Raw genomic sequence first — 15,415 nt, forward strand, 5'->3', positions numbered from 1 at the left:
ATCCAATCCGACTGAGCGAGCTCGGCTCCTCCCTCCCCATGATTGGTTAGCTCTCAGTGTTGTGGGGCGGGGAAAGGAAGAGATGGGGGCGGTGTAGTGGTGGGGCGGCGAAGAAAGAGCGCCAATCTCGTTCTGCGCAAGCGCAAGTAAGCGACCAGAAGAGGGCGTGAGAGAGTGAACTGGAGTGTGGAAACCCTGATGCGCTGGCGAGCGCGAGCTGGGTCGCCAGCCCTGACGCCTGCGCCGTGAGCCTCGGGGCCTCGCGCGCGGCGGGCGGGTGCCCGGTGCGCCTGCGCAGTAGGCGGCGGCGGCAGGGGGAGGCGGAGGCCGTGGAGAGGCAGCGGCAGCAGCGGGTCCCGGGACTGAGGCAGCTGCGGGGGCGGTGGCAGGCGGAAGCTGAGGTGACGAAGGCAGCGGCGGCGGCGGCCGTTTCCCTCACGGTGGCGGAGACCAAGGCGGCGGCGGCGGACGGGGAGCGGCCTGGCCCCGGCGCCCTGCTCGTTGGCTGTGGCAGGGCCGCCGTGGGGCCGGCCCGGCTCCCGCCCCCCGCGGCTCCCCCTCCGGCTCCTCCTCCGGGGAGACGCCGGGGGCCTGGCCCGGCCCGTACTCAGACCGCTGCTGCAGCCGCCGCCGGGGGAGTCGGAGGCGGTGGCGGCGCCATGGGCGGCCTGGCCTCTGGGGGGGATGTGGAGCCGGGACTGCCCGTCGAGGTGCGCGGCTCCAACGGGGCCTTCTACAAGGTGAGGCGGCGCGCCGACCGGGGACACCCGTCTTTAGCCCCCTTCCTCCAGCCAGAGCAGGCAAGAATGGGGCGGGATCGAGCTTCTGGAGCGAAGTCCTGACCCTTGCTACCTGAGACCCAGGCTCTCGCCCGCAGCCCTCCTGGGGAGACCTCTGGAAGTTAACCCCCTTCGTCTTGTTTTTGGCCCCAGTGTTTCCCTGCTTTTACCCCCATCTCAGAGAGAATGAACATCAGGGCATCATTGTGCTTAGATCTATGCACCGCGCCCCCACCCCCCACCCCCGAGAGACCCTATTTACCCAGCTTCCTATTGACTTTTCCTGTTTCCTAGTGTAAGACATACCTTAGACCTTAATCACGTCTTCCCCACAGTCCAAGCACATGGAGAATTCTCATTATTCTCCCCTATTGCCCCCTTGGGAAGGCCGTCCCATATTAGATGCTTTCATCTTCCTGGGAGAGGCCTCTTCCTACTGGCTCTGGAAGACTCACCCCACTTTCATCTTATATTTCTGTTGCCAGCCCAAGGAGAAACGGTCATAATCCATTTATGACATCTCGTATCTTTGACCTCAGGAGCTCTGGGTTGTACCAGTCAAGTTGCTTCCTAGCCATAGGGTGGCATCTTTTCACAAGTCTCTCACCCCACCCCTTTATCCCAAGGCTAGCTGGTTTACCATTCTACCCAGGGATGGGTTTATATTTGTTATCTCACTTTGACCCCAGATACATTTAGATGATTCATTTAGTTTTTAAATGAGTGTAACGTTCATATTCATGATCTCTAAAAGGGGATTGCATGAGGAGTCCCTCTATCTTCTTAAGGATTTCCACTTCTAGAAGACTTTTGGCCAACTCTCCCAATTTGGGAATATGATAGCCTTTTTTTGAAGAAGGGGACTATCTTTAAAAGATCCTTGTTTACTTCAGCTCCCCCCTCGCCCAGGATTTGGTTCCTTGGAATTCCTTTTACTGCCACTTTCTTTATCTGTTCTGAATCCATTTTCTAGGATCTTTTTTCTCATTTAGATTAAGCCAGAGGGAGACCCCTCTTGCCTCTCAGGAATTTTTCTTTGTGTGACTGTTGTTATTTTGAACTTCTTTGGACTTTATGCCTGAAATTATTGCAGAGACTTTCTTGATTGCCGTCTTAATCTTTCATTTTACTCTGAGGAGCAACAGCTGAGATATCTTCTCATAACATCACTGTGAGAAGAGCCTCCTTTTCCTTCACTTCCCCTTCAAGCCTTTTCTCCCATAAAACACCTTTCCACCTTCATGCCCTTGGAAATGACTTTCTCCAACTTCTTCCTTGTGAAGTCATAAACTAAACTGGAAAGGGTCTCATATTTGCACTTGTAGTGGAAGGTTTCTGCCACAGCTTCAATTGGTAAGTTCAGTGTAGACATTTTTTACCCACTCTAAATGCATATCCATCTTTTTTTTTTTTAAAGATTAGATTTTTTCCTTTTTCTCCCCAAAGCCCCCCGGTACACAGTTGTGTATTCTTCGTTGTGGGTTCTTCTAGTTGTGGCATGTGGGACGCTGCCTCAGCGTGGTCTGATGAGCAGCGCCATGTCCGTGCCCAGGATTCGAACTAACGAAACACTGGGCCGCCTGCAGCGGAGCACTCGAACTTAACCACTCGGTCACGGGGCCAGCCCCTAAATGCATATCCATTTTTGCCTTACTTCCTTCACCAGGTTTATGTTCAGTGCTTGTGGGTACCCACGTCTATCTTAACTTATCCCCTCAATTTAAGTCTGTTTTTTTATCCTAATGTTTCTGTATTCCACTGTAACCCTCAGGAACTACTTTATTCTGTGTATGAAAGACGCTCCCAGCCGATCCTCTTCTGTCATTTTTTTCTACATACTTTCCTAACTCATAAGACTTTTTCTTCTAGCTTGCCTCCATAGCGTTTCTGTTTGCTTTGGCAATCTCTAATTCCTTTCTGATTCTGATAGAGTACATTTGTCTCTTATACCCTTTTCCCCCAAACTTGCATTAGCTTTGTTGAAATACCTTTCTTCATATGATTTTAGCCCCATTTTGTTCATCTTGTCCTTCATCTGGGTCCTTCCCACCCCTAAATTCTGGGTTCCAAGAAAAGGGATTCTTAAATTGAGTCTGATATCAAGATAGATGTTTACTTTTGTTCTAGGAAGCCTGGGAGCCAAGCACAGCTGGGAAAGATTGGTATCCAGTTGAAATTAACTGGGAAGGGAGATGTTTTCCTTTCCACATATGAGTGTCCAACAGAAAATCCCTCTCTGCATCTTTCCTTTTTCTCCTCTGGGCTGTGGCAATGATAGACTTGAGTGAATTGGGGACAGGATACTTTGAATCAGAGAGTAGAGTTTGGAGTTGAGCTTGAAAGCTACATAACATGGATTTTGTCTTTTGGCTGCTTTAGCATTTTCTGCCCCCTGCCTCAGTTAAAAACAACAAGAAATCTCTAAATTCAACTGATCTTTCTTCAACTTTCAGTGCCATTTAGATACTTAACCATTCTGACCTTGCTACTGATTTAATATTCATGACTCAGCAGATTTCAGTGTGGGTCAAGGAGTGTTTGTTTACATTGCTCCTGAAACTATAAATTTGGGAAGGTCCCTTTTACCTCTCTCCGAATTGGGTTCTATTGTTGATCTTCTACAATAGAACTACAAATGGCAGATCTGGAATCTAAGTTATCTCGTTGTTATCCAGTCACCTCTTCCTTTTCTGTCAGAAGTAATGTATTTTATTCTTTAAGTTATGCTCTCCCAAATGAAATATCTGTTCACTTTCCAGGGTGCAGTCATCAACTTTTCAGACCTTACCTGGATATCCTAATTCCCATTCCTTTCTTAAGGAATACGGCATCTCAACTTCAACACGTGGTTTTTACCCAGACCCTTTCTGCTTTTCTCCTAGAACTCCCTCCTTTTTTTGGGAGCCCAGGACTAGAAGATAGGTTGAAGATGGGGACTAATTTCATATCTTCTAATTTGAGGAAAGTGAAGTACCTAGGAACCTAGGGGTCTCTTCCTCTGTCTGGTCCTAGGTCCTATAAACCAAAGCCGTGATATACCATGGCCACTGAATTAAGTCATCCTTTGCATCTAGTTGGCCTTCTAGAATCACTCACCTGCTCTTGCCCTCACCTGCTTATCTTCCCAATGAGCATGGACTGAGCAGAACTAGGAGCTCACTTTGTAACACTGGTATCTTGGGAGGAAAAAAACTGGGATGATGTGGATAGAATTTAGGAGCAGAGACTGCATTGGAATATGAAGTTGAAGAGAAAGCTTGTTTTGGACAATGTTTAAAGGAACAAGACCCTGGAAGTATAAAAATGAATGGCGTTTGGTTGAACTGCTGAGTAATGTGAGGGAAAACTCCATTCTGAGCTCTACATTTCTGCCTTGGGGATCATGGTAGCTGGAAAAAGCGGTAATATTGCTGCCTCCGCCTGAGGGCTAACCCTAACTGTTGGAGGAGAATTGGACTAGAGCCTTAGGCATATCCTTTGTGAATGAATATATCTAGGAGTGGGAATCTCTTCACAAAAGAAGCAGGCAAGTAATTGTCCTCTTCTTCTCCTCTCTCTTCTACTTCCTTTTATCCTTAAAATGTTTTGAAAATAGCTGACTCTCTCTTGATGAACTATTTCTAAAGCTTGGAGATAGGTATTTTGGATAAAGAATTGGATAAAGTCAGCTAAAGAGGCTGGTTGGACTGTTTCTAGAAATCCAGACAGACCCTTAAAAAGGGGGAAAAGAAGAGGAAAGAGATACAATATTAGTGGTTGTGGGAGGAGGACACTTAAGGAGCTAAGGGAAGAGCCCAAAAGGAAAGAGGGACTCAAGCAAATAGTGAAGAGTAGAAGTGCCTCAGAAGAAGACTTGAGAGAATAGTAGAAGTGGGTATTGTTGGTGCTGAATGAAGAGTGGAAAAAACATTTCTGGGGAAAGGAGTGGCAGAGAAAGCTAAAGCATGGGTAAGGAAGAGGCCAGGCAGTAGCCAGAGCACTAATGCCTTGGAGAGTAGTAAGGCTCTAAGTAGTAAGGCTTCATAACAAGATCCTGTCTCGAAAGAAGAGAAAGATGGCTTGTATCAAGTGAAATTTATGGTTAGATTTTCCCACCATAAGGAAACAGCAGTATAGTAAGTGTTTATGATTGACCAATTCTGTGAGATGGGAATAACACGTGTGCATTTTTTGTGTTTTCTCTCCTAAGCTCAGCTTTGTCCCTAGCTGCGAAGCTCAGGAATAGTTCCTGTGTATTAGCCCTTTGAAACCCCTAATTCTTTTCTAACAGCTTTAATTGACCTACAATGAAGTACACGTATTTAAAGTGTACAATTTCTTAAATTTTGACATATGTATATATAACAAACCATCACCACAATCAAGATAATGAACTTTAACTACCAAAAGTCCTCCACCAACCACCTTGGTAGATATACTTTCTGTCGTTGTCCATTAATTTTCATTTCCTGATTTTTTGACAGAAGTGAAAAGGCAATTCAGTAGAGAAAGGATGGTCTTTTCAACAAATGGTACTCAAACAACTGTATATCCATAGGTAAAAAGTGAACTTTGATCATATCTTACGCCATATACAAAATTTAACTCAAAATGGATCATAGACCTAAGTGTAAAATAAAAACTAAAACTTCTTGAAGACATAGGAGAAAACCTTTGTGACCTTGGATTAGGCAAAGATTTCTTAGATATGAAATCAAAAGCTTGATCATAAAAGAACAAATTGATAAATTAGACTTTGTCAAAATTAGCAATCCCTAGTTTTGAGTATGTGAAAAATAGGGAGAGAAGGTAGAAAAATTGGGAGCATAGGATTGAACGTAGATCTTTGGCTTCCTCAGTGAAGACACAGAAAATAGGAGGCTGACCAGCATTTCAGTCATTCCTTTTCCTCTCCCTTGTCATGATCTCAAGATTGGGGTCTTCTACAAATTTTATTATCCTTTTCAAATTCTTAGCAGTGTCATAGTCTAGCATTCAGAAATCTCACCTCTCAAGTCCTAATTTTTCCTTCTCTAAACTGTGTTCATTGTTTTGAACTGATTATTCAGATTATTCTTTTAGGAAGGACCCAGGCATCAAGGCACCAAGTTTGCTCAGGTCTCTAGCTGTATTGGGGAGCTTGACCCTTCTCTCTCTTGGCAGATCCTGATGTCCTCTAGGTGTTCCAGGACAGCCTCACACTGTCTCATGGGATATTCTTAGCCTAGCTGAATGTTGTTGGTATTTTAATTGAACTCTGGCAAGCTGCTCAGTACAACACTAGCAGACAGATAGGGAGGCCCCTGTGGGAGTCATAGAAGACCACCAGTTTCCAGGCTGTTCTGATGCAGATGATGTTTCCCCCTTCTACTTAGTTTCTGTCTCATCTTATTTCCGGATTTTGTCACATCTCTTTCCATGCTGATATTGTTTCCTTTCACTCTACTTCATTCATATTCTTTCCCCAAGGCAGCTTTTTCTGGCCCTATCTTTAGATAGCTTGTGCCCCCGTCTAAAACTCTAGTTTAAGGCCTCCAAACGTCTCTCTGTGTTCCCTTGATGGCTGAGGTGGTGATAAATTGTCTTTTTTTTTTTTTCACTTTGTTCTAAAATTTATTCTAGGGCTTTGTGAAGGATGTCCATGAAGACTCTGTCACCATCTTCTTTGAAAACAAGTAAGACCTTGGGAATAGAGAATCCAGCATACTAGGTCCTAAATGGAGAGTGGAGAAGAGGGGGCGGCTGAGTCTCATGAGGCATGTAATAGGTGGGAGAGAGCCAGGGGTTTGGGTGGGCAACTTACGTGGATCCCAGCAGAGGAAAGGGCCTAAATGGGGATGGGGAGGGGATTGGACCCAGTATTTAGATTCTGACAAGAGATGGAAGACACCACTATGGAGCAGGGCCTGGGGTTTAGCCTCTTTATCACCAGAGAAGTTGGAAATTGCCCAGTAGAGGCAATAACTCCTTCCTGAAGAAATGGGCAACCACATTAACCTGAACAGCTTTCGTATCACTGTTTCCCTTGCAGCTGGCAGAGTGAGAGACAAATTCCTTTTGGGGATGTCCGGCTACCACCTCCAGCTGACTATAATAAGGAGATCACAGAAGGGGATGAGGTGGAGGTAAGGGCCATGGAGTCCACCCTTTCTACATGTCACTTTTTCCAGGTTTCTGCCTCTCCCTTACCGTGATACCAGTATCCTAGGCTCCTCACTGGATGGTTTGCTCTCCATCCTCCCCAAGCGAAGCTACCACATCAGCCAGGTAGCCTATGGAAAAGTGAAATGCAACAGTTCCCTGTCCCTCACTGTGGGGATCAGCCAGACTCTGGGGGAGCTTCCCAGTTTCAGGGGATTCACTTTTATTCATTTATGATAACAGTATCTAAAATCCAATGCCCTCTGATTGTGTGTGTGTGTGTGTAAGACTGGCCCTGAGCTAACATCTCTGCCAGTCTTCCTCTATTTTGTATGTGGGACGTCACCACAGTATGGTTTGGTGAGCAGTATGTGGGTCCATGCCTAGGATCCGAACCCGCGAACCCCAGGCTGCTGAAGCGGAGCATGCAAACTTAACCACTACTCCACTGGGCCGGTCTCGCCCTCTGATTTTTAATTAGCAGCTCCTTCTAGTTTTCTTTATCTTGGTTTAGGATGCCTCCCAAGTGTCTTAATGCTTATTCCATTCTTGATGTTTTTGGATGGTCCTTAATATCTCTTTTATTTTCAACTTCTCTTCAGGTTTATTCTCGAGCCAATGAGCAAGAACCTTGTGGCTGGTGGCTGGCCAGGGTGCGGATGATGAAGGGAGATGTGAGTGATGGTGAAGGCCTTTGGAGAACTGCTGAAACAAATATTTTAGTCATGGAAAGGTGGGAGATAGAAGCTCAGGTCATCCACAACTTCTCCTTTCTTCCAGTTCTATGTCATTGAATATGCCGCCTGTGATGCCACTTACAATGAGATTGTCACCCTGGAACGGCTTCGGCCAGTTAATCCCAATCCCCTTGCAACCAAAGGCAGCTTCTTCAAGGTTACTATGGCTGTGCCTGAGGATCTAAGAGAGGCGTGAGTGTTAGGGATATCGGGAGTGGGGGGCCCTCTTTACAGTCCTTGTTTCTGCCCTTATTTCTCCCAGTTTCAGTCTTCTCTCTTGTTCCCTTTGGCCCTCTAGAGCCCTTCTTGCTCCCAGTTCCTCTGTTTCCTCATCCCTGTTCTTTTACTGCACTCTTTCCTCTTTTATTTTTCTTGGGCCATCTCTCTCTTCCCTGAGCCTTTGACTACCTCTACTCTCTGCCTTCTAAGCACTTTTCTCTTTCTCTGCAGCTGCTCCAATGAAAATGTCCATAAAGAGTTTAAGAAGGCATTGGGAGCAAATTGCATCTTTCTCAACATCACAAATAGTGAGCTCTTCATTCTGGTGAGTTTATTCTGCCTGAATTACACATAGACTCTGTCAAAATTTTTTCCAAGAGGCCGGCCCTGTTGCTGAGTGGTTAAGTTTGCACGCTCTGCTTCGGCGGCCCAGGGTTTCGCTGGTTTGAATCCTGGGCGCGGACATGGCATCGCTGATCAGGCCATGCTGAGGTGGCATCCCACATGCCACAACTAGAGGGACCTGTAACTAAAATATACAACTATGTACTGGGGGTATTTGGGGAGAAAAAGCGGGGAAAAAAAATTTTCCTTTTCTGCTTTTAACTCCTTTGCAGAAAGGGAGGAGCCAAAAAATGTTTATATTTATTTGTTAGAGAGGACTTTATTGCTCCTGACTCCTGTGGGCCCAGGTAGCCCTATCTTCCCTTAGTCTTCCTCGTGTATAACCTTAATTTTTTTTTTAACCTGGCCATCATATTTCAGCCTGGGCTGGGGACCCTCTTTTGCATATTTGGACTCTGAAAAATAGACTGTACAGTTCTCACCCGTGCTTGCTCCTTCCTTGCTACCTAAAACCACTTTCCTTAGCCACCTAGGTAGTAGGTCCTTGTGAGACTGACAATGATTTTCCTCTTCCCTAGCTTCATTTCTTAACTTCCCATCTTTTTCCAGAGACTCGGGCATCCTAATTCCTAGTCCCTGGCTCTCCCCCAGTATGTATTGAAAGTCAGTTTTAATGACTTTTCCATTGATTTCTTCCCAGTCAACCACAGAAGCCCCTGTGAAGCGGGCATCCCTGCTGGGTGATATGCATTTCCGAAGCCTGCGCACCAAACTGCTACTCATGTCCCGCAATGAAGAAGCTACCAAGCACCTAGAGGTAAGTTTTGGCTCCACTTCTTACTGCTGAATGGTATTGTTGTCCTCCTCCCTTCCTGCTCTATCCTCCACCCATGCTCTTATGTTTACAGAAAAAAAGTCTAAGGTCTTTCTGGGCCATTAAACCTGGGTCTGCTATTTTATCCCAGACTCCTCCAGATGGCAGATCTCCATCATAGTATATAGTACAGTTGTTTTCAAACTTTTTTTTAGCCATGGGACCTTTTGATCAAGTGATATTTTATTTTATTTAAAGTACAATGCATAAAACAGACCAGTCAGAGCAGCTCTGTCTAAAAGTGGAAGAGCGTGTGGCTCTTACCTCCACCAGCCTCCCCCAAGTGACCTCCGGGAACAAACTCACTTTGCAGGATATATCTGAGAACCATTTGCACCCTGGCAATACCACTAGACTTGGAATCCTAAGTCTTGCTTTGTCAAATGATTGACCTTTGGCCAATCGTTTGATTTCACTGAGCTTCATCTGTGACAATGAGGTAGTTAGACTAAAATATTTCTGCAAGGTCTTTTTGACATCTTACGATGGTCAGGTTCCCTTTTCTTAGGTATTATACCATCCTAAACAAGTAGGGTGTGTGTGTTTTTGTGTTTGAACATCCATTTCCATTTATCAAGTGAACTGATATTTTTGGGAGGCTTTTGTCTTAAGCCTGTGCAAATTCTGGATCATGTTAATCTTTCACTTCTCCAAGGATGCTACTCAGGGTACTTGCAGTTAAAAATTCAGTTACCCCCAATGATACAAACTGTATCTGCTGCAGTTCCCAATGAGCAAGTTTCCTGGCGACAAAAGGTAGAATATTCAACTCTGCTAGGACTTTGCTGTATTGATCTGTGTGGCATAGTGTAGCAGATAGCTAAGTTGACCATAGGTGCAAGGTCTTAAGAATAAGGACATGTCTTTGTTTTTGAGAAATCTTGCCTATTTTGTTTTTTTAAAAATTATTTTGAAATATTCAATGTATAAAGGATAAAAAATAATACACCACCACCCTTGTACCCAGCAGACAATTTAGGCAATAAGACCATTGGCAAAGTTCTCTAGAAGACATTTGTAAATCATTGTAGATCCTCTTCCCTTCCTCCCTAACTCAGTTATTTTGAACACCCAACTTAGTTCCTTTTTCCAGCTTAGTTCCTTTCTCTTCTTGTCTAATGTAAATCCTTGCTGTAATTCAACTCCATCTATCTTGGAAGTAGGAAGTAGTGGATTGTGATCTGAGAATATCCCCTTTCAGATATATTTCCTATTTGGTGCTTCCTACCTAGGACTGATTCTTCCAGAACCTTTCTCGTCTTTCTGCCCCTGTACCCAGGGATCCCTCTGAGGACTGGTTGAGAAATGAAGTGATAGTATGGTGTTCCATAGGCTCCTTTTATAACTTTCCTTAATCCTTTGCTTTCTATTCACCTCTTTGGGTTCTATTTTTAGAGTTGATATTAATTTGGTAAGGTATTGTTCCTTACCTTTGTATTTACCTTGTGAGAAGTCCTTTCACACCAACCTTATTTAATCCTTTTGATAGTCTGGGAATGAGGTGGGTCAGATATAATCATTTAGTGGGTGATAGAACAGAGGCACAGGGTATGTGTTTTGTTTAGGATCACACAACCAGATAGTGTTAGAGCCAAATCCAGATCTTTGGTGGCTCCCAGCCCAAACTTTGCCCATATTACCTCCTCTCCCCACCAAGCCATTGGTATCTGGAACGTAGGAGTCAAATGAAAAGTTCCAGAATTCTCCAGCAGGTCCTGGTGGTCAGCAGGTCATTCTGGCTTGCTTTTGCACATTTTTTCCTTATTGAAGCTATGGAAAGTGTCAGGTGCCTGGGACAGGTATTCTGAGACTCCACTAACATGATTCTCACAGTGCCTTTTCCTTTCAGACAAGTAAGCAGTTGGCCGCAGCATTCCAAGAGGAGTTCACAGTGCGAGAGGACCTGATGGGACTGGCAATTGGGACTCATGGTGCCAACATCCAGCAGGCCCGAAAAGTACCTGGGGTGACTGCCATTGAGTTGGGTGAAGAGACCTGCACTTTCCGCATCTATGGGGAGGTCAGCAAAAGATATCTGTCATCCAGGTCCCTTAGGGGATAGAAGCAAGAAGGGGTGAAAGAAAAAGGAAACCTGAGTCATTTTGACCTCCCTCCCTGACTTTGGTGGCAATATTTTCCCAAAGACCGTGAGTGGCAGGAAGATCATTGTTTGAAATCCAGGTCCTCTGTTGTAGTAACGATTTCCCAATCTTCTCTTAGACTCCTGAGGCATGCCGACAGGCCCGAAGCTACCTTGAGTTTTCTGAGGACTCTGTACAGGTGCCCAGGAACCTGGTTGGTGAGTTGGGGGTGTATACGTATAAAAGAGAATACATTTGAGGGCCAGATGTGAGATTCTCTGAAGTGATCTGGACTCAGCACCTCCCTCTGGACTTCCAGTTTCACAAGGACACAACAAAACAGTCTGTAGTAGGAAGAACAAATATCTAGGGATTGTAATATTTTGTCCTCTGAAAACTCATGAGAAACCTAGAAGCAGGAGAATAATTAAACAGAATCCATATAGAGAAGCTGAAAGATTGCTCATCTGTTTTTACTCTTTCTTTTCTTTAAAAAAAAAAAATTTTTCTCTTTTACCCATTCAGGCAAAGTGATTGGAAAGAATGGGAAAGTGATCCAGGAGATTGTGGATAAATCTGGTGTGGTGAGGGTTCGAGTAGAAGGTGATAATGACAAGAAGAATCCCAGGGAGGAGGTATGGGGCAACTATGCCTAGAGATGGGTTTCCAGAAGTCTGTGGGATTGTTCTCAAAGCCATTCTTTGGGGGCTGGGATTTCTAGGGGGTGGAGCACAGTAAGTTTTGTTTCCCCCTAGTAGATGTAAAGCCCAGAAAGATCCCATTTGGGTGGGCTTCCCTAGGAGACAGGATGGGGTTAATACTTAGATTTGACTCTCCTGATCCATCTGTCCTTCCCTCTGCCTTCCAGGGAATGGTTCCCTTTATATTTGTTGGCACCCGAGAGAATATCAGCAATGCTCAGGCTCTGCTGGAATATCACCTCTCCTACCTGCAGGTACCCAAGCCGGAAGCCTGGGAGAGATGTGGGTGTAGCAAGGGGATTAAGACTGCTCCTAACTTTATTAGGAATTGTGGTACCCAGTTTGTCTCTGAGCAGAAGAGCCCCTGGATGGAAATTTGGGGCTGGGGGGTTGGATCTCAGAATTTTCCTTGGTTAGCCAGTCTGTCTCCTTACGTTCCTGAGAATTTAGATATGTAGGGTGGAGAAGCATGAAAGCAGGAGACTGTTCATTGCTCTTATACTTCTTCCTCCATCTCTGTCTTCCTCCATCTTCTACCCGACCAGGAGGTGGAGCAGCTTCGCTTGGAGAGGCTGCAAATTGATGAACAGCTTCGGCAGATTGGGCTGGGCTTTCGCCCTCCTGGGAGTGGGCGGGGCAGCGGTGGCAGTGACAAGGCTGGATATACCACTGATGAGAGCTCCTCCTCCTCCCTCCACACCACACGAACCTATGGGGGCAGCTATGGGGGCCGGGGCCGGGGCCGGAGGACAGGCGGTCCTGCCTATGGTGAGACAGCTATGGGAAAGGGAGGCGAGCACTGATAGGATTTGTGGGCAGAGGCAGAGGTCTGGGTAGAAGCTTGAGGAAAGAGTGATGGCTGGGGGATCTGTGGGTGAGAAGGGGTAGTCTTCAGTTTGGGGGCTGTGATGGATCCTGGGGTGGGGTGAGTGACCCTGATTGAACCCCATTATGTTCTTCAGGCCCCAGCTCAGACCCATCCACAGCTTCTGAGACTGAGTCAGAGAAGAGAGAGGAGCCCAACCGAGCTGGGCCTGGTGACCGGGATGCCCCATCCCGGGTGGAAGAAAGCCGGAGGAGGCCTACTGGGGGTCGGGGTAGGGGACCCCCACCTGCCCCCCGGCCCACCTCGAGATACAGCTCGTCATCTATTAGCTCAGGTACCCGTACCAGACAGCTGGGCTCATGAATGTGGGCCAAAAGGAAACATGAAGGACTCCTGACTCCCATCTCCTCTTCTCTAACTAGTGCTGAAGGATCCAGACAGTAATCCCTACAGCCTACTGGACACATCTGAACCAGAGCCCCCAGCTGATTCAGAGCCTGGGGAACCCCCCCCAGCAAGTGCCAGGCGCCGCCGCTCTCGTCGCCGCCGCACTGACGAAGACAGAACTGTCATGGATGGAGGCCTGGAATCTGATGGGCCCAGCATGACAGAGAATGGCCTGGGTAAGGGGTGTGCCTGGTATCTAAAATATTAGACTCAGCTCTAATATTTAGCAATATTAAATATTGCAAGGAATTAAGGGATAGGACATTGGATGCATGACTCTCATTTTTCCCTGCCCCACAGAGGATGAGTCAAGACCCCAACGTCGTAATCGGAGCCGCCGCCGTCGTAACCGTGGTAACCGGACTGATGGTTCTATCAGTGGAGACCGTCAGCCAGGTCAGCTAACACTGGATGCAGCATCCTTCCTCAGCTGAGAGAATGGATGCCACCTAACCTGTGAAAACCAGGATTGGGGTTCAGTGAATTTCTAGGGGCTGGACACCTGGGTTCCTTCTGAAACTCTTGATCCTCTGCCTTCCCCAGTGACTGTGGCTGACTATATCTCCCGAGCAGAGTCTCAAAGCCGCCAGCGGCCACCTCTGGAACGCACTAAACCCTCAGAGGATTCTCTTTCAGGACAGAAGGTAGGCAGGCAAGACGTAGTTGACTCCACCTCCTTTTTTATTTTTCTGGGGTGGGGGGCACAAGAAAATTCCCAAAGAAATCTCTTACTAAATTGCAGAGGAGGCTATGTCTGATGGAGTTTAGATTGTATTTAGAATAGTGGAAAGTTTAAATAGAAGAGAGGAAAGTTTGGTTCATATTTTCTGGATCCCAGTAAGAGTGACTAGAGAGATCAGGGGACCAACCCTAAGGTCACCACATGCCAGGAGGGCTCGGGTGGTAGGGAATGTCATTACCTGAATTTCTACTGACTGCTTTCTTTTCCTTCCTCTTCCTTTTCTTTCCCACTTTCCTCTCAGGGTGACTCTGTCAGCAAGCTTCCTAAGGGCCCCTCAGAGAATGGGGAGCTCTCGGCCCCCCTGGAGTTGGGTAGTTTGGTGAATGGGGTTTCATAAAACCTCCAGCCCGCATCCCTCCCTTCTCCGTCTCGCTTGCTGCCCAACACCATGGCCCTCACAGGCCCGACTGACCTGCGCTGGAGCTGCTCTTATCTAGGGGGGTGGGGGGTGGCACAGCAGCTTGGGTCCCCCCCAACCTCCAGGAGCTAGTGGAGGGGTGTGTAACAGGGTCATACCCCCCCTCCCTCTTGTCCACCCTACCCCCAGGGTGAGGGGAGCCTCTCTCCTTCCCCATCAGACTGGATGTGCCTTTATCCTCTAATGCCCCAATCTCTCTCTGAACACCCCCATTCTCCACCTGTTGGTGCGGGGTGCTCCTTGACCCACCCAGATTTGACAGTTCAGGGGGGCTCCCCTGCTATCCCTCCTCCCATCCTGTACCCCCCATTTCTGGGGCCTCATCACTGTGGAAGACGGGGATAGTAAGGATATAAGTGGGTGGGAGGCATGGGGAAGGTTTTGGAGTAGAACCAGGGGTGTATATGAAGGGGGGTGACAAGGTCCCCCAGGGGAGGGGGGACCAACCTTGTCTGGTGGATGAGAAGGCGTATTTATTTTTCACTGTACAGTATTTAAAAAGAGAATAAAAAAAACCCAAATGGCACTCTGGTTCCTGTGCCTCCCTTGTGCCCAGTTTGGCCCATCTGTTTCTCTAGGACTGCTCTGCCCTGGCCCCTGGCCCTTGTTTCCTGTCCACACCTGGCTTCTCTGGTGTTCCAAAGATGGTCTATTTGTGGGAATTCCTGACATGCCTAAGTTCCCTAGGCCCAGGTACCCTCCTGGTCCAGAGGAGTGGCTTGTCTTGCTGCTGCTCCCCCCGCCAGGTTCACTGGTAGAGGGAGCTAGGCCACTCCTATACCCTGAGTCACAGCGGGCTAGGTAGGGCTGCTCACGAAGCTGGAGCTGTTCTAAAACCTGAGAGCCAAGGCAGGCTGCTTAATCTGATTACGAGGCCTGAAGCTTGGGCTGGGCCTTGGGCAGAGTGGGGAGCAGGGTGCCCTCACAACAGCTGGGACCTAGGTGTCGAGCCCTTTTACCTCCTGGTTCTCTGCTCTGGATCCAGGCTTTTTCTCCAGCATCCACATCACTGACCTTTCAGCCCCAGGGAGTTGTTCTGGAGTTCCTGGCTCCCTGTCTCCTGACTTGAGGTTTGGAGATAAAATGTACCATAATCCAGTGGTTCAGTGGTGGTGGAGAAACCTAG

At 47.1% G+C, this 15,415-nt stretch overlaps 1 protein-coding gene across 1 annotated transcript; it reads left to right on the top strand.

The window, feature by feature from the left end:
• Positions 1 to 285: 285 nt before the first annotated feature.
• FXR2 (FMR1 autosomal homolog 2) lies at positions 286 to 14,838 on the top strand. The gene is made up of 17 exons (XM_014861537.3): positions 286 to 740; positions 6,381 to 6,433; positions 6,790 to 6,883; positions 7,502 to 7,573; positions 7,680 to 7,828; positions 8,087 to 8,180; positions 8,901 to 9,017; positions 10,924 to 11,094; positions 11,295 to 11,373; positions 11,681 to 11,790; positions 12,024 to 12,110; positions 12,402 to 12,624; positions 12,819 to 13,016; positions 13,105 to 13,305; positions 13,430 to 13,525; positions 13,673 to 13,773; positions 14,113 to 14,838. Exons 1-17 carry the CDS (start codon positions 660 to 662, stop codon positions 14,206 to 14,208), a joined length of 2,022 nt encoding a protein of 673 aa, XP_014717023.1. The 5' UTR covers positions 286 to 659; the 3' UTR covers positions 14,209 to 14,838.
• Positions 14,839 to 15,415: the final 577 nt, after the last annotated feature.

Source organism: Equus asinus, chromosome 13 (assembly GCF_041296235.1).
Source record: "Equus asinus isolate D_3611 breed Donkey chromosome 13, EquAss-T2T_v2, whole genome shotgun sequence".
In the NCBI taxonomy this organism is placed as follows: domain Eukaryota; kingdom Metazoa; phylum Chordata; class Mammalia; order Perissodactyla; family Equidae; genus Equus; species Equus asinus.